The sequence below is a fragment of the Jaculus jaculus genome, chromosome 4, assembly GCF_020740685.1.
Source record: "Jaculus jaculus isolate mJacJac1 chromosome 4, mJacJac1.mat.Y.cur, whole genome shotgun sequence".
NCBI lineage: Eukaryota > Metazoa > Chordata > Mammalia > Rodentia > Dipodidae > Jaculus > Jaculus jaculus.
In genome coordinates this window covers 39359095-39378141 of record NC_059105.1, presented here as the reverse complement: position 1 = coordinate 39378141, position 19047 = coordinate 39359095, and the positions used below count along the sequence as shown (strand labels likewise).

The 19047-nt window shown below is 45.6% G+C and overlaps 1 protein-coding gene across 1 annotated transcript in view; it reads left to right on the top strand.

Moving 5' to 3' along the window:
• LOC101617188 (aldehyde oxidase 2) overlaps positions 1 to 6227 on the top strand; it is an 88753-nt gene extending 82526 nt beyond the window's left edge. The window contains exons 34-35 of the mRNA XM_045148365.1: positions 441 to 629; positions 6045 to 6227. Of these exons, the coding sequence (XP_045004300.1) occupies positions 441 to 629; positions 6045 to 6227 (372 nt within the window). The remainder of the gene's footprint in view (positions 1 to 440; positions 630 to 6044) is intronic.
• The last annotated feature ends 12820 nt before the right edge of the window (positions 6228 to 19047 follow it).

Sequence of the window (19047 nt, the reverse complement as noted above, 5' to 3'; positions counted from 1 at the left end):
GCCTGTAAAGCCTAAGGACCCTGGTTTGAGGCTCCATTCCCCAGAACCCACGTTAGCCAGATGCACAAGGGGGCGCACGCATCTGGAGTTCATTTGCAGCAGCTGGAGGCCCTGGTGCATCCATTTTCTCTCTATCTGCCTCTTTCTCTCTCCCTCTCTCTCTCTCTCTCTGTCACTTTCAAATAAATTAATTTAAAAAAAACATTTTAAAAAGCTGTGAAGACACTTGCTAGGTTCAGTTCCCCAGTACCCACATAAACCAGATGCACAAGGTGGCACAGGCATCTGGAGTTTGTTTACAATAGCTGGATGTCCTGGTGTGCCCATTCTCACTCTCTTGCTCTCTATCTGCCTTTGTGTGTGTGTCTCAAATAAATAAATATAATTTTTTTAAAAGAAAAGGATACAGTGTCACAAAGCTTGAAATTGTCTCCCTTCAGATAGAAGGTTCGTTTATTCAAGGAATGGGCCTTTATACCACCGAAGAGCTGCAATATTCCCCAGAAGGTGTCCTATACACTCGGAGCCCAGATGAGTACAAAATCCCAACCATCACAGATGTTCCTGAGCAATTCAACGTTTCCTTATTGCCATCATCCCAAACACCACTGACCATCTACTCATCCAAGGTAAGCACCAGAGCTGGCCATCGGCCAGAGCAGCGGCTTAGGAAACGTGGTCAATGAAAGTCAGAGGACAAAATAAAAACAAACCGAGCCAGGCGTGGTGGCACACACCTTTAATCCCAGCACTTGGGAGGCCAAGATAGGAGGATCGCTTTGAGTCCGAGGCCACCCTGAAACTGCATAGTGAATTCCAGGTCAACCTGGGCTATTCAGTAAGACCCTACCTCAGAAACTAAAAAAAAAAAAAAAAAAGTAGTGCTTATCTGGACAAAACCACTTAGAAATGAATCACCTAGACAAATTCGAGATCCAGGAAAGAGAACAAGCTACTTCATGGCGATCATGGACCTGGTTTTGTTAATTTCTTCTTTCACCAAAAACACTAAACCTGGCGGGGCGTGGTGGTACACACCTTTACACCTTTAATCCCAGCACTCGGGAGGCAGAGGTAGGAGGATTGCTGAGAGTTCAAGGCCACCCTCAAACGACATAGTGAATTCCAGGTCAGCCTGGGCTAGAGTGAGACCCTACCTTGAAAAAACAAAAACAAAAGAAATTCAAACAAACAAAAGAAAAAACACTAAACCTTGGACTAAAAGTTTAGACTTCTTGAGAGAATTACATTTTAAGAACTTTTTATTTGTGTCAGACATGGTGGCACAGGCCTTTAATCCCAGCAATCAGAAGGCAAGAGGTAGGAGGATCACCATGGGTTGGAGGCCACTCTGAGACTACATAATGAATTGCAGGTCAGCATGGGCTGGAGTGAGACCCTACCTTGAAAAACAAAAACTAAGTGGGGCTGGAGAGATAGCTTAGTGGTTAAGGCAGTTGCCTGCAAAGCCTAAGGACCCAGGTCTATTCACCAGTACCCATGTAAGCCAGATACACAAAGTGGCACATTCATCTGGAGTTCATTTGCAGTGGTGAGGCCCTGGCATGCCCATTTCGCTCACTCCCTCTCTCTCTCTCTCTCTCTCTCTCTCTCTCTCTCTCTCTCTCTCTCTCTCTCTCTCTTCCTCTCTCCTTCCCTCCCTTTCTTTCTCCAGGTATAATACCAGCACTCATGAAACTGAAGTAGGAGGATCACTGAATTCAAGGCCAGCCTTGGGCTACAAAGTTCTAGGTCAGCTTGGATTACAGTGAGACCTTGCCTCAGAAAAACCCAAAGGGGGAGGGGAAAAAAAAAAGACAATGAAGCTGGGCATGGTGGCGCACGCCTTGAATCCCAGCACTCAGGGTAGGCAGAGATAGGAGGATCGCCAAGAGTTTGAGGCCACCTTGAGACTACATAGTGAATTCCAGGTCAGCTCTGAGCTAGAGTGAGACTCTGCTTCAGAAAAAAAAGAAAGAAAGAAAGAAAGAAAGAAAGAAAGAAAGAAAGAAAGAAAGAAAGAAAGAAAGAAAGAAAGAAAGACAATTAGAAGAATACAATATTGAGCTGAGTGTGGAGGCTCATGCTTGGTGCAGGAAGCTCAAAGCCAGCCTATACTACATGGTGAGTTGCAGAGCTACAGAGTGAGGTTCTACAAAAACAAAAGAATACAATAATAGGGCTGGAGAGATGGCTTAGTGGTTAAGCGCTTGCCTGTGAAGCCTACGGACCCCAGTTCGAGGCTCAATTCCCCAGGACCCACGTTAGCCAGATGCACAAGGGGCGCACGCGTCTGGAGTTCATTTGCAGTGGCCAGAGGCCCTGGTGCGCCCATTCTCTCTCTCTCTCTCTCTCTTTCTCTCTCTCTCAAATAAATAAATAAACAAAAATTTTTTAAAAAAAAAGAATACAATAATAAGTGGAATTGAAGGCACAGTGCATTTGCAATCTTAGAAAGCAGTGTGGCAGCCAGGTTTGAAAACCTGGGTTCATGTCCCTGTCTCACATCCTCCTGTGATCTTAGTCCCTACCACCACCTCAGAAAGGCTCAGAAAGCCAGACCCAGAAATGAATCTACAGCAGTGGATCTCAACCTGGCGTGGGGATAATTTCTTTTCCTACTTCCTCCCTTACACATATAGAGAGAGACATCTCTGCTATCAATCACAACTGGGGTAGAGGGATTCTACTGCAGAGGCCAAGGGTATGGAGAAACAACCTTCTACATGCAAGACAGCCCCCCCACAACAAAGGATTATTTGGTCCCAAATGTCAGTAGTGTCAGGAAGCAAAGACAGCATCCAACCTTTAATAAGGGCTGAACTAAAGCAATTAAAATAAAGGTCAACCCTGCTTGCTTTGCTTCATGCAGATTAACTTCACCTATGTCTGGGATGTAAAGTCTTCTTTCAAATCTCTTGGTATTTTAGGAGTGTGAATTGATTTTCTGTTTTGAAACAAGACAGGAATTTCATCATTTCCAAACTGATTCCCCCTTTCAACCCAGGAATTTCCTCTGGACTATGGTGATGAGGCCACAGAAAATCCAAAAGCCAGGAGAATCAAAAGACCTTTGGACTCCTGGATTGGAAATCATTTACAGGGGAATGCAAAAGACAGTTTAAACTGGGCATGGTGGTGCATGCCTTTACTCCCAGCACTCAGGAGGCTTGAGTAGGAAGATTGCCATGAGTTCAAGGCCAGCCTGGAACTACAGAATGAGTTCCAGGTCAGCCCTGGCTAGAGTATGTCCCCGATTAAAAAAAAAAAAAAAAAGGCAGTCCAAAGCAGGACATGGTGGCACACGCCTTTAATCCCAGCACTCAGGAGGCAGAGGTAGGAGGAATACCATGAGTTCAAGGTCAGCCTGGGCTAGAGGGAGACCTTACCTCAAAAAAACAAAACTAAACAAAAATAAATAAATTAATTAAAAAGGCAGTCCAAAGAGAGCTTCAGGCCATCAAGAGTTTCAGACAGATCAGAATGATAGTCCATGCCTGTAATCCTTACACTTGGGAGGTAGAGGTAAGGGGATCAGGAATTGGAGACCAGCCAGGGCTAGAGAGAAAATTCCAGGCCAGTCTGGGTTACAAAGCAAGACTTCTCAAACAAAACCGAGGCCCATTCTTTCTCTCCCTCTGTCTCTCTCTCTCTCTCTCTCCCTCCCTCTTTCTCTCTGTTAAATAAATAAACAAAATGTGTTTTAAAAAATAAAATAAGGGCTGGAGAGATGGCTTAGCAGTTCAGCGCTTGCCTGTGAAGCCTAAGGACCCCAGTTCGAGGCTCGGTTCCCCAGGTCCCACGTTAGCCAGATGCACAAGGGGGCGCACGCGTCTGGAGTTCGTTTGCAGAGGCTGGAAGCCCTGGCGCGCCCATTCTCTCTCTCTCCCTCTATCTGTCTTTCTCTCTGTGTCTGTCTCTCTCAAATAAATAAATTAATTAATTAATTAAAAATAAATAAATAAAATAAAATAAAATAATTTGAAAAAGAAAATAAACAAGGGGAAAGTGTGGAGGGGGAGGGAGGGAATATAATCATGGAAAATGCTAATAAAAATTAAAAAAAAAAAACAAAAAAAAGACTGGAAAAAAAATAAACAATAGAGAAATTGAAGACACCCAGCATCAACCTCTGACCTCCACATGCACATATATGCACATACATACACGTGTACCCCCACACATATGAGCACACACATATGGGACTGGAGTTGCAGCCCAATGATAGAATGTTTGCCTAGCATGTACAAGGCCCTGAATTCATTCCCCAGCACTGACGGTGATGGGGAACATTATCAGGTAGCTGGGACCTTTGAGCCACTCACAAGAAAATTATGAGTTTGCAGGTCGCCTGTGGAGTGTACTATGTACAAATAACAGGTACCAGCCAGGCACCAGATATGCTCTAGATGCTTTGGGCTTTCTGATCCCCCCAATCCCACCTCCAGTGCCCCCAATGCCTACATCCCACAGCAAAGGAACAGAGGTGACCCAAGCCACCCAGCTGTCCCCTTCAGACAGGATGTGGGAGACTGTTTCTCCATTATCCCCAGCACTCCCCACCGTCCTCACTCATTTGCACCCTGTCTGCTATCTGCGCACGGTGGGTCCACAAACTTTCCCAAGTCTGCACTCTGGTCTAGAAGCACAAGGCGTCTCTGAACCTACAGTCAGAATGATGTCTTTTTCTCTCTGCTTGTGAAGTTGGCCAGTTCAGCCCACTGAATATTCTTTACTAAAAAGGGGACTTTCTGCTAGAGCAGCTTCTGGCCCAGAGTTTTCAAGTGTGCCACTACCCCCTGAGCATCTTCCCATTTGTGAGCAGACATCAGGTAAGGGGAGTGCAGGGCTGGCAGGTAGGCAGGCTGGGTGGGAGATGGTCCAACGCAAGGTCAACCAGAGGAAAGACTCTCCAGGCCCAGGCAAGGGTGCTGGGAGGAGAGAGAGAAAAAAAAAGGAAAACAAATTTTAAAAAATAAAAAGGGTACTTTCCACTCATAAAAACTCATGTGTATACCTGTGTGTACGCATGCACATGTGCATACACACACACATTGACTTTTTTTGTTTTTTTGTTTTGTTTCAAGGTAGGGTCTCACTCTAGCCCAGACTGACCTAGACTATGGAGTCTCAGGGTGGCTTCAAACTCATGATGATCCTCTTACCTCTGCCTCCCGAGTGCTGGGATTTGAAGGCATGCGCCACCACGCCCGACTTGACTCCTTTCTTATAGAACAAAGAAGATTAAAGATTTGGAAAGTTTAAGATTTTGTTTTGTTTTTTTTCAAGGCAGCTTCTCAATCTAGGTCAAGCTGACCTAGAACTCATTCTATAGTGCCAGGCTGGCCTCAAACTCATGATGACCCTCCTCCCTCTGCCTCCCAAGTGCTGGGATTAAAGGCATGTGCCATCACACCCAGCAGGTTTAAGATTTTAATAAGTACTCAAGCTTTACTTGGTCAATAGATCAGTCGATAGACATTTGAAAACCAATTTGTGTGAGGCTTTGCATCAGGTACTGAGGAGGTAACAATGGAAAGGATTGGGGGCTGGAGAGATAGCTCAACAGTTAAGGTGCTCACCTGTAAAGCCTAAGGACACAGGTTTGATTCCTCAGCACCCACATAAAGCCAGGTGTACAAGGTGGCACATGTGTATGGATTCTATAGTGGCTAGAGGCCCTGGCATGCCCATTCTCTCTCTCTCTTTCTCTCTCGAATAAATAAGATATATTTTTATTTATTTACTTGCAAACAGAGAGAGAAAGACAAAAGAGAGACAGATAGAGAACGGGCATACCAGGTCCTCTAGCCACTGCTAACGAACACCAGACACATGTGCCCCTTGTGTATGTGGCTTATGTGGGTCCTGGGGAATCGAACCTGGGTCCTTTGGCTTGGCAGGCAAATGCCTGAACTTCTAAGCCATCTCTGCAGCCCTCAAGTAAGTAAATAAAATATTTTTTTTAAATAGATTGGGCTCTTGCCCTCTAGTAGTTTAGTCTAGTAGTGTAGAAATTTCTGAAATGAATGTGCTTTTTGCAGGGCCTTGGGGAATCCGGGATGTTCCTTGGGTCATCTGTGTTCTTTGCCATCACGGATGCAGTGGCCGCAGCACGCAGAGAAAGGGGTCTAGCCGAGGACTTCACAGTGAGGAGCCCAGCAACGCCAGAGTGGGTTCGGATGGCCTGTGCCGATCGGTTCACCGACATGGTAGGAAGTCACTAAAAGTCCTAAAAGGAAATTTTTATTTTCTGCATCTTAGACTTTTGCATAAATTTATGACCGAAGTATGTCTAGCTGATCAAATTATAAAGTGAGGATGGGAAAGATAACTTATCAGTTAACTTGCTTGCCTTTGAAGCTTGAGGACCCAGGTTTGATTCCCCAGAACCCACATAAGCCAGATACACATGGTGGTTCATGTATCTGGAGTTCATTTGCAGTGGCTAGAGGCCCTGGTGTGCCCATTCTCTCTCACTCCTTCTAGTAAGTAAATAAAAATAAAATAAAGGGAATAGAGAAGTGGCTTAGCGGTTAAGGTACTTGCCTATGAAGCCTAAGGACCCATGTTCAATTCTCCAGTACCCACATATGCCAGATGCACAAGACACGTACATCTGGAGTTCGTGTGTAGTAACTGGAGGCACTGGCATGCCCATTCTATCTGACTCCCATCTCTCTCTCAAATAAATAAATAAACAAAATTATAAAATGATAATTATATCATTATACATACATAATTATACAGTTATATATAATGAAATTATAAAATGATATAAAATGTCAGGGCTGGAGAGATGGCTTAGCAATTAAGGCACTTGCCTGCAAAGTCTAAGGACCCAGGTTCAATTCCCCAGTATCCATGTAAACCAGATATAGTGGCATGTGCATCTTGAGTTTGTTTAAAAATTAAAATTAAAAAAATGATTTTTGAAAACCCAACAAATTAGATAGCAGGACATGGTGGCATATGCTTATTATCCTAGCAGTCAGGAAGCTGAGGCAGGAGGATTGCCAGGAGTTTGAGGCCAGTCTGAACTATAGCATGAGATACTGCCTCAAAGAAAAAAAGGAAGGAAGGAGAGAAGAAAGGAAAAAAAAAAAAAGAAACCATACAAGTATAGCTTGTATAAAGTACTTTAAACTTTTGCTAAATTTTTTTTAGTTCTTTTAATTGAGAATTTTGACATATGACCATACTAATTTGTCTTCCCCTCCCATTACCCTCTTTTATCCACCCTCCACCACCTGTGTTCCAGTGAGCCCCCCCATTCCAAGTAGTTCTTCTGTTTGGATATCTCATTTTTCCCCCCCTTTTTCCAAGGTAGGGTCTGGCTTTAGCCCAGGCTGATCTGTAATTCACTATGTAGTCTCAGGGTGGCCTCAAACTCACAGCAGTCCTCCTACCTCTGCCTCCCAAGTGCTGGCATTAAAGGCATGTGCTACCTCACCTGGATAGGACATCTCATTCTCTTTGTCCTCTTCCGTCCTCTGTGTCAGCATGTTGATGCGCTCAGATACATGCAGGTCTTCTTGGGGCAGTGACGACCGTGAGGTCATGAATGCACTGGTCAGTTCGTGTCCAGGGGACAGTACCCCCGAGTACTCCTTCCTACCCTGTAGCTCTCACATTCTTTTTGTCCCCTCTTCTGCAATATTCCCTAAGTCTTGGAGATCGTGATGAAGATGTGTTATTAAGCACCGAACTCTCCATAGCCTCTTTGGTGAGTTTTGAGTCTCCTCAGTATTTACTGCCATCTCCATAGAGAAGCTTCCCTGCAAAGTAGTGAGAGCAGCACAGATTTTTTGTTGTTGTTATTTTTAGTTTTTTGAGGTAGAGTCTCCCTCTAGCTCTGACTGTCCTTGAAGCCACTATGTAGTCTCAGGCTGGCCTTGAACTCACAGCGTTCCTCTACCTCTGCCTCCTGAGCACTGGGATTAAAGGTGCGCCCCACCACACTCAGGTAGCACTGATTTTCTTTCTGCTACTTCCTTCTGCATTGTTTCCTAAACCCTGGTGGGTGGGATAGAGAAGTCGCATCCACACTGGACTGTCTTTTCCTGTCATCTTGGTAAGTCTTGGGTCCTCCCAGTATTCACTGCCATTGGCTCCTTCAGCACGCGTGGGCACGTTTTGCCTGTCTGTCCAGTCATGTAGCTTGCAGGCTCCACTGCTGGTGAAGACTGTTGACTGAGCCGTGCATGGTGGCGCACGCTTTTAATGCCAGCACCTGGGAAGCAGAGGCAGGAGTGTGAGTGTGAGGTCACCTGGAGACTACATAGTGATTCCAGGTCAGCCTGGGCTGGAACAAGACCCTGCCAAAAAAAAAAAAAAAAAAAGATTTTTGATGACTCTTCTGACTCTTCTTGGGGTTTGCTGTTCAAGTGCTTTTAGAATGCAAATTGTTTCTTTTTAAAAAGTACCTGTCCCTAGGAGTGCTCAGCACTGCAGTATCTCTATCCCACCTTCCAAGGCTCAGGGTCCATTGCGGAAGAGGTGGCGGAAATAACATAACGTAAGAGCCAAAGGAAGGGTAGGACTCTTTACAACGTGCTCCCTCCAGACACAAAATGGCCTGGATATCCATGACCTCACAGTGCCTGACACCACCTACACAAGACCATCATAATAGGAGGAAAAGATGACATCAAAATAAAAGAGAGACTGATTGAGAGGGGGAGAGGATATGATGGAGAATGGAGTTTCAAAGGGGAAAGTGAGAGGAAGGAGGGAATTACCATGGGATATTGTTCACAATCATGGAAGTTGTTAATAAAAAAAAAAAATCCTTGGAGAAAGTGAGGGTGGAGGAAGCATGTGACAACATAATAAAAGCTATAAATGACAAAAAAAAAAAGTACCTGTCCTTCAATGTGCCTCCCCCACAAAAAAAAAAAAAAAGTTTATTTACATGCCTTTAATCCCAACACTGGGGAGGCAAAGGTAGGAGGACTTCCATGAGTTCAAGGCCATGCTGAGACTACATATTGAATTCCAGGTCAGCCAGGGGCAGAGCTAGACCCTACCTTGAAAAACAAAACAAACAAACAAAAAAAAAAGCCTGGGCTGGAGAGATGGCTTAGCGGTTAAGCGCTTGCCTGTGAAGCCTAAGGACCCCGGTTCGAGGCTCGGTTCCCCAGGTCCCACGTTAGCCAGATGCACAAGGGGGCGCACGCGTCTGGAGTTCGTTTGCAGAGGCTGGAAGCCCTGGCGCGCCCATTCTCTCTCTCTCCCTCTATCTGTCTTTCTCTCTGTGTCTGTCGCTCTCAAATAAATAAAAATTAAAAAAAAAAAAAAAAAAAAAGCCTGTCCTCATGCTGTGCTTCTGGCCTTGCTACCTCTGCAAGCTTTGCCCCCACCTTGACCCAGATAATGCCAAAGCAGGGGGAGGGGCTGCTTACAGGCACCCAGGGACTCACTGGAAAAGCCCGCCCCAGCACAGCCCGATGACTCAGGAACCTGTCCTTAGAGCTCACTGCTCATCCTGCAGGCATCTGGGCTGCTTGGAAAGTCTTACATTTTTATTCATTTATGTGTGTATGTGTGTGTGTGTGTGTGTATACGTACGCGTACTACCACATGTACACCTGACTCTGTTGCTGCTGCAAATAAACGTGAATGTGCCACTTTAAAATATTTTTAATATATTTATTTTTTAATTAGTATACAAATAATAGGTTTCCTTGTGGCATTTTCCTACATAATTTGATTTTTTTTTAATTTATTTGAGAGCAACAGAAAGAGGCAGATAGAGATAGAGAAAGAATGGGAGTGCCAGGGCCTCCAGCCACTGCAAACGAACTCCAGATGTGTGTGCCCCCTTGTACATCTGGCTAACGTGGGTCCTGGGGAATTGAGCCTCCAACCGGGGTCCTTAGGCTTCAAAGGCAAGTTCTTAACCGCTAAGCCATCTCTCCAGCCCCATAATTTGCTTTTTTATTGACAACTTCTACACTTACAGACAATAAACCATGATATTTCCCTCCCCTACTTTCCCCTTCATAACTCTGCTCTCCATTATATCCCCCCCCCCTGTCCATTAGTCTCTCTTTTAATTTGATGTCATCATCTTTTTCTCCTATTATGAAGGTCTTGTGTAGGTAATGTCAGACACTGTGAGGTCTTAGATATCCAGGCCAATTTCTGTCCAGACAGTTGCACTGTAAGGAGTCCTACCCTTCCTTTGGCTCTTACATTCTTTCCGCCACCTCTTCTGCAATGGACCCTGAGCCTTGGAGGGTGTGCGATGTTTCAGTGCTGGACATTCTTCTGTCTCTTCTTCTCAGCAATATGTTGCCTTTTGGGTCATCCCGGTGGTCATCGCCATCTGAAAAGAGAAGCTTCTCTAATCAGGAGTAAGAGTGGCATTAACATATGAATATGAACATTGAGTGTAGTGCTTTCAGGGCAATTTGGTGAGAATAATGTATACATTTATCCAGATAAGAGCAGGCTTTATACCACTAAGGCACATGACCTCCCCTGCTTTTGATTAGGTTTTCAGTATTTTATTTTATTTATTTAATTTTTATTTATTTATTTATTTAAGAGAGGGGAGAGAATGGGCACACCAGTGCTTTCTGCCACTGTAAACAAACTCCAGACACATGAGCCACCTTGTGCATCTGGCTAACATGGGTCCTGGGGAATCAAACCTGGGTCCTTTAGCTTTACAGGCAAACACCTTAACCGCTAAGCCATCTCTCCAGCCGTGTACACTTTTTTTGTGGCCAGCTTTATGTGGATGCTGGGGAGTTGAACCCAGCTCTGAAGGCTTTGCAACAAGCACTGAGCCTGCCATGTTCCCAGCCCTGTATTTTAAGTCTCTAAAAAGTATTGCCCCTGTGGTTTTTGTTTTTTCACTTGTAGTGTCAAAAAAGTACCCGCTATGGGCCTGGAGAGATGGCTTAGCAGTTAAGGCGTGTGCCTGCAAAGCCAAAGTACCCAGGTTCAATTCCCAGGACCCACATAAGCCAGATGCACAAGGTGGCACGTGCATCTGGAGTTCATTTGCAGTGGCTGGAGGCCCTGGTGTGCCCATCCTCTATCTGTCTCCCTCTCTCTCTGCTTCTTTCACTCTCTCTCAAATAAATTTTTAAAAAAACTTAAAAAAATATCTGCTACGTTATTTAATTGAATCACCTCAGGAATATTGAAGTAGGATCAAACCTAATAGAGAGAGAGAGAATGGGCACTCCAGGGCCTCCAGCCTCTACAAATGAACTCCAGACACGTGCGCTGCCTCGTGTATCTGGGGAACCCACCTGGAGTCCTCAGGCTTTGCCAGCAAGCACCTTAACCACTGAGCCATCTCTCCAGGCCTGGTCCATGCTTTTCCTAAAAGCATCTTAATTTCAATAGTAGCAGATAGCCTTGACTGAGCACCTAGTAAACACTACATCTACTCCTCATTAGCCATCACAACTTTGTCAGGTCCATATCGTTTTCCATACTTCACTACTGAGGAGACTGGGAGATAACGATGTGCCTGAGCTGACCCATCACCTAGCAGAGGGAGCGAATTCAAACACAGGCTGTCTAGCTCCACTGCAGCACACTGCCTCCCCAAAAGAAAAGAAGTGATTCATCACTCCCTAAAAAGAAATGTGGGTTTTCCCAACCATAGTAAAAGAAGCCACAGCTGGCCTTGTTGGCACACACCTTTAATCCCAGAATTAGGGAGGCAGAGGTAGGAGGAAGCTGCTATGAGTTCGAGGCCAGCCTGAGACTACATCATGAATTCCAGGTCAATCTGGGTCAGAATGAGACCCTACTTCAAAATAATACTAATAATAAGCCCCAAAACTTGACAGACTTCTTCAGAACAAACAGCCATAGACTGAAAGACTGACTGTATCTGAATTACTCATTTCCTTCCCCTGCCTGGTTCTTCTCTCTCATTGAATCTAATTCAATCACATTATGCTCCAGTAATTCCAACCATTCCATGATTTCCATCCAAGTCTTCTCCCAGCCAGTGGTGTCGACATTTGTCCCATTCCATGGAACATAGTAACGGTGGCTGTCACCTACTTCTACTCAGTCCCTTCTCTACTGGCAGGGCCAGGAAATTGGAACCTGGCCTCCTCCTCTGGTCAGGCCACCCTGACCTTGCTCATGAAATGGCAACTGTGACATCATATCATCTCACACAGAAAAGCTTAATTAGGCACTTTTGACCTTCAAAACCATGTTTTCAGTCACGCGTGGTGGCACATGCCTTTAATCCCAGCACTCGGGAGGCAGAGGTAGGAGGATCACTGTGAGTTCGAGGCTACCCTGAGACTACAAAGTGAATTCCAGGCCAGCCTAGGCTACAGTGAGACCCTACCTCAAAAAAAAAAAAAAAAAGAATAGGTGGTCTAGGTATCTGCCCAGCATTGCCAGGCTCTTTCCTGGGCAGGTAGTGCTGAGGGAAGGACCAGGCCTGCTGGTTCCTCCCTAGGGGTTAAGAAGGATGATGAGCGTTGGATGACCCAGACCTCTCCTGGTCACCGGAGGAAAACCACACTGAGTCGGGAGTCTTTTCGATGCAGGAACTCGCAGAAACAACTCACTGCATTACTCTGAGCAGTTGCCTATATCATGTTGGGGATGAAGGCGGGGATTTTAGGATGGGGGCAGAGGTAAGGGCCAATAGTAAACTGTAGCTATTGAAATGGTAATTGCAATTGCCACGCAGAGGTGGCAGGCCAGAAGCCATTAGGCGTCTTGCTGAGTCCTAGCTGGCCAGAGACAGGTCACCAGACTTTAGCTAGGCTCAGGAACTTCCACTAGACCTCATGCCTGGGCCTTTCAGAGCCCAACACAGCATAACTGATTCTCAGCACTGAAAACGAAAACAAAAAAAGAGATGGGGGAAAGAAGGCAGGCAGGAAGGAAGGAAGGGAGAGAGGGAGGGAGGGAAGGAAGGAGGGAAGGAGGGAAGGAGGGAAGGAAGGAGGGCCGAGGGCTAGGGATGTGCCTTAGTTGGTACCTTGCTGGCCCAGCATGCACAAAGCCCTGGGTGTGTCCAGTTCCTCCAGCTCTAACCACCATGCTATGACTCATTCAAGCCGTTGTTGAGTGTCCAAGCACACCAGCTGTTGCAGTTACCTTCTCACTGTTAGGACAAAACACCTGACCAGAAGCAGCTCATGGAAGGAAAGAGTTTATTTTGTCTTACAGTTTTGAGGGAAAGTTTCATCATGGCAGGGGAAGAATGGCAAGGGTGTCACATCTTGTCATAGCACTGGCAAGCAAGGATGGGTTATAAAAATCCCAAGGTCGGGCTGCAGAGATGGCTTAGTGGTTAAGCGCTTGCCTGTGAAGCCTAAGCGCCCCGGTTCAAGGCTCAATTTCCCAGGACCCACGTTAGCCAGATGCACAAGGGGGCGCTTGCATCTGGAGTTTGTTTGCAGTGACTGGAAGCCCTGGTGCACCCATTCTGTCTCTGTCTCTCTATCTGCCTCTCTCTCTCTGTCACTCTCAAATAAATAAATAAAAATGAACCAAAAAAATTTTTTTTTAAATCCCAAGGTCCACCCCCAGTGACGTAACTCCTTCAGCAAAGCTCTGCCCCCAAAGGCCCTACAGCTTTCTCAAATTGCCACCAGCTAGGAACCAAGTATAAGACTTAGTCACAAGCACATGAGATCACAGGGTCCATTTTACATTCAAACCACCACACCAGGCATTGGGAAAATTGCAGCAGATGACATGGATACCCCTGCTTTTGTGCAGTTTGCCTTCTAGTGACCCCAGGTCCATCTCTATCCTAGTTCAAAGCAGCCTTATAACTGGTCTCTCCACACCTGCAGCCGGTGGTTTGTGGATCTGTCCTGGAAAGTGATGCATGGGCCTAAGACACACCTCCACATTGCCCCCTGTAGCAGCCTGGGCAGTTCTTTTGTTGTTTGTTTTGTTTTGGTTTGGTTTGCTTTGCTTTGCTTTGTTTTGTTTTCCAAGGTAGGGTTTCACTGTAGCCAGGCTGACTTGGAATTAACTATCTAGTCTCAGGGTGGCCTTGAACTCACAGCGATCCTTCTACCTCTGCCTCCCAAGTGCTACACCACCATATTTGGCTTCTATTTATTTTTTTAATTTTTTTGTTTATTTTTACTTATTTATTTGAGAGCGACAGACAGAGAGAAAAAGAGGCAGAGAGAGAGAGAATGGGCACTTCAGGGCCTCTAGCCACTGCAAAGGTACTCCAGATGCATGCGACCCCCTGTGCATCTGGCTAATGTGGGTCCTGGGGAATGGAGCCTTGAGCCGGGGTCTTTAGGCTTCACAGGCAAGCACTTAACCACTAAGCCATCTCTCCAGCCCCTGTTTTTGATAAGTAAGATTATAGATGGTTCTGGAAGCACCTCAGGATTGTAATCTGATAAGATAAAAACCAAGGGTTACAAATACTGCACAAGGAAGTTAAGACATGTCTTTTACTGTAAATGAGAATTCTTGTGAGATTCCCAGAAAATTTCAGGGTTACACATGGAAAAGGAGGAAAGGGCATACTCAACGGTCATGCATACTTGGCCTTAGACATGAATCATCACTCTTTTAACATTCTCTGTATGTGTATAGTGTCCCTGCATGCATGTATCCATGTTCATGCATGTGCATGTGTGTGCAGGTGCATGTGCACATGTATGTGTATGAGTGTGGAGTACAGAGGTCAACATCCGGTGTCCTCCTTAGTCACTCTTTTTTTTTTTTTTCCCCGAAGTTGGGTCTCCCTCTAGCCCAGGCTGACCTGGAACTCACTCTGTAGTCTCAGGGTGGCCTCAAATGCACAGCGATCCTCCTACCTCTGCCTCCCGAGTGCTGGGATTAAAGGTGTGCGCCACCACGCCCGGCTTATCCTCAGTCACTCTTGACCTACTTTTTGCAATAGTGTCTATTGTCATACTAGAGCTCACTTACTTGTCTAGACTAGCTAGACAAATGCCACTGCCTCTGCCTCCCCAGTGCTGGGATTACCGGTGTTCACCACCATGCCTAGCTTTGCACGTTTGCATGGCAAGCCCTTTACCGAGTGTGGTGGTTTGATTCAGGTGTCCCCCATAAACCTAGGTGTTGTGAATGCTAGCTCCCCAGCTGTTGGATATTTGGGAATTAATGCCTCCTGGAGGGAGTGTATTGTTGGGGGCAGGCTTAAGGGCTTTATAGCCACTTTCCCCATGCCAGTGTTTGGCACACCCTCCTATTGCTGTGTTCCACCTTATGTTGGCCAGGGGGTGATGTCCACCCTCTGCTCATGCCATCGTTTTCCCCTGCCATCGTGGAGCTTTCCCTCGAGCTTGTAAGCCAAAATAAATCTCTTTTTCCCAGAAGCTGCTCTTGGTTGGGTGATTTCTAACAGCAATGCGAACTGGGCTGCAACACCGAGTCACCTCCCTAGGCCCTATTTTAACTTATCTGGAACATCTCTATGTAAAAGCAATCTTGAGTCCATGTACGCAACCTCCTCAGCAAAGGTTGCTAGTTGTGCTGCAATTCTTGACTCTCAGCTAGTGGAGACGTTCAACCAGACACTGGTCTGGGGCTCTTTTCTCCTTTCCAGTGCCCCCTTAATTTTCCCCATCTTTCTATCCTGCCTCAGGGTGACAAAGCTGGCCGCAGCCCTCCAGCACACAGACATGAGACGCTTCCCCTTGCCCTAAGGAGAGACGAAACTTCTGAACTTGCGCTATGAGGCTGAGCCCTTAAAGGCCAGCAGGTCCGTGGCCCATGGGCTCTTGCCAACCGCTTCTGCCTCCATCTGTCTCTTGTGTGTCCAGTGACAAAGCTACTGCCTCTGACCAGAGTCTCTGCTTTGCTCTTCCCTCTGCTTGGAACCATTCTCCTTTTCCACAGTTGCTTAACCACACTCACCTCTCACACTTCTTCAGTTATTCTCCACCTTATTGTTGTTGTTGGTTTCTCGAGGCAGGGTCTCCCTCTAGCCCAGGCTGACCTGGAATTCACTATGTAGTCTCAGGCTGGCCTCGAACTCACAGCGATCCTCCTTACCTCGGCCTCCCGTGTGCGGAGATTAAAAGCTTGCAGTGCCACACCTGCTAGATCCATTTTTTAAGCAGAAATGATGGTAAATGGCTCAGTACTTTTCCCTTGGAATTAAATAAAATAATACATGTAAAAATACTGGGTTAATAAGAGTCACTCTGTAAATATTAGACTTAAGTTTTCCCCTGAATACCCACACCGTTAATGACTATCTTCAAAACATGCCTCTCCCACCAGGCTGAAAAAGTGTTTCCACATTAAATCAATTGACTTGCTGAGGCCAGAACAAATAACAAGTGGTAACTAAGAGCTTCATTTTCTTGGACAAATTGGCTTCACCAAAAAAGTAGGGTTTACTAAAAATTTTAAGAAATTTTTTAAAAATCCTTTTATTTATTTATTTGCAAAGAAATAAAGAGAATGGGTGTACCAGGGCCTCTTGACACTGAAAATGAACTCCAGATGCATTTGCCACTTTGTGCATCTGCCTTTATGTGGGCTCTGGGGAATCGAACCTGGGCCAACAGGCTTTGTAAGCAAGTGCCTTTAACCACTGAGCCATCTCTCTAGCCCTTTAGTAGCCCTTTGGCTACTAAAAATATCCAATTGAGCAAGCTTTTATTTTACCAAGAGTTTGTTCTTTGTTTTTGTTTGCATTGTTTACTGATATTTTTCTGTCTGGGGGCTTAATTTCTGGTGAGAGCAGTGTTGCAGAAGACAGTTCAGCTCTGATCCCAGCAGAATAACTGGGCTCTGCCCACCATGGCCAGAAAACCATCATCTCGAAGTGCTTTCCTTTCTGGTGATGAAAGAAAGAAAAGTGGGTTGCTCAGAAAATGTGTTTTGTAGCTGGGCATGGTGGCTCTCACCTTTAATCCAGCACTTGGGAGGCAAAGGTAAGAGAATCACCATAAATTTGAGACTACATAGTGAATTCCAGGTCAGCCTGGACTAGAGTGAAACCCTACCTCAAAAAACCACACACACACATACACACAAAAAAAAAAAAATGTGTTTTGTATAGTCATTTACAATTCCAAAAGAAAAAAAAAAAGGTAAATTCCCTTAAAGATACACAAAGAGACACATAACAGTTTCAAGCTGAACTGCTCCCTAGAAATAAGATTTTTAAATTTTTTTCTAATACAAGATTTAAGAAGAAAAATCCTCAGAAAGCAGACATCTAAACTGGGCATGATGGCACACACCTTTAATCCCACCACTCGGGAGGCAGATGTAGGAGGATCACTGTAAATTCAAGGCCACCCTGAGACTACAGAGTTTATTCCAGGTCAGCTAGGCTAGAGTGAGACCTTAATCAGAAAAAAAAAAAAAAGATTTTACATCTACTTGAAGAAAGTGTTAATAGGACAGATGAAAACAAACCTTGAAACTGTGCTTACCTTGTTTTTTTCCAATAGCAAAATAAAATAAAATAAGACTGAATAGTTGTAAAAATAAGGTATATGTAAAGTCTGAAGCTCCATGATAAAGGACTTGCCTAGAATGTATAAGATTCTGGATGCAATCTCTAGCATCAGTGTTTTGGGTTTTTTGTTGTTGTTGTTTGTTTTGTTTTGTTTTGTTTGAGGTAGAGTCTCATTCTAACCCAGGCTGACCTGGAACTCACAGTTATCTCAGGGTGGCCTCGAACTCACAGTGATCCTCCTACCTCTGTCTCCTGAGTGCTGGGATTAAAGGCATGTGCCACCATACCTGGCCAAGGAATTTTGTTTTTTTTTTTTTAAGGTGGTGAGAAAGGTGAGATATAAAGCTGGGCGTAGTGGCACATGTCTTTAATCCCAGCACTGGGGGGGGGGGGAGACAGAGATAGGAGGATCGCCATTAGTTCGAGGCCACCCTGAGATGACATAGTGAATTCCAGGTCAGCCTGGGCCAGAGTGAGACCCTACCTTGGAGGGAAAAAAAAAAGTGAGATATATGTGGGTTTCCATAGTGGAAGGCATGGTAAACCCAGTTAGCAAATTGTTTCCATTTCCTGGGAGTTAAAATCAAACAACTAAGCCTAGAAACAAGTTTGCAAATGGGTTTTTAGCTCACACCACCATTTCCCTAGTGATGCTGACTCATGAGGAATTCTTGCACGCCGCCCCCCCCTTCCCAAGGTCTGTGTCGTGTTCAGCGGAGGCCTTTCATTCTTAGATCAGCACTCCATTCCAAACCGCCAGGCCTGTCCTGCCAGTCTGCAAAGCTGGTCTAGTTTCTGAGGGCCTCATTTCCCCTGTGAACCCCAAGACTGTCTCCTTTCACTGCCTCCCCTCCCTGCACAGTACTTGGCCTCACCAGCCTGCTTCTCAAGCTCTCTGCCTGCTGCTTTTGCAGCTCTAGATGCCCAGACTCAGTGAGAGTTGGTAGCATTAAAGGTACCACCTGTCTACTTTCAAAAAGGAGCCTCTCCGCCCGGGTGACAGAGGCGTGCATGACCACATTGCATGCTGCGGGCTGCCTGGTCTACATGCCTACACTCATCACAACTGGTCCACCCCAAACACCAGTCCCTCAAGATGAAGCTGATTTTCTCTGGGTTGGGGAGAGCAGGGGAGGGACATGTGGAACTTCCAGTCCTGCGAGGTTGCATTCCATGTCCTGGGGTTCAAATACCACACACAACACGTAGAAACCTGCTGTCCCCGTGGTGCTCAGCTCGCCACAGATAATTGGCAAGATCTGGCACATGGATTCTTTGACATGGGAAACAGAAGCAACTGTATGACTCAGGACAGACTTTTCAGACTGTAGCCTCCAACGGTGTCTTGGACCTCCTGTCCCGTTTCTATGAGACGTGCATGCACACCCATGTGCACACACACTCAGACAGTCCTGTACTCGTTCCTTACCAAATTCTTCTCCCAGATCTCATGCTGCCTTGTATGAGGGGTTATTGGCACAGCACTTGTAAAACTGGTTCCTCTTTAAACATGCTATGCCAGGATGCAGGAACTGAATCCTTGATGACAATTCACACAGTAGGCATTCTTACTACGGAAGGGGGCTTCTCTGATCGTGTTGTGTTGTGTGTTGCTACATTGCTAG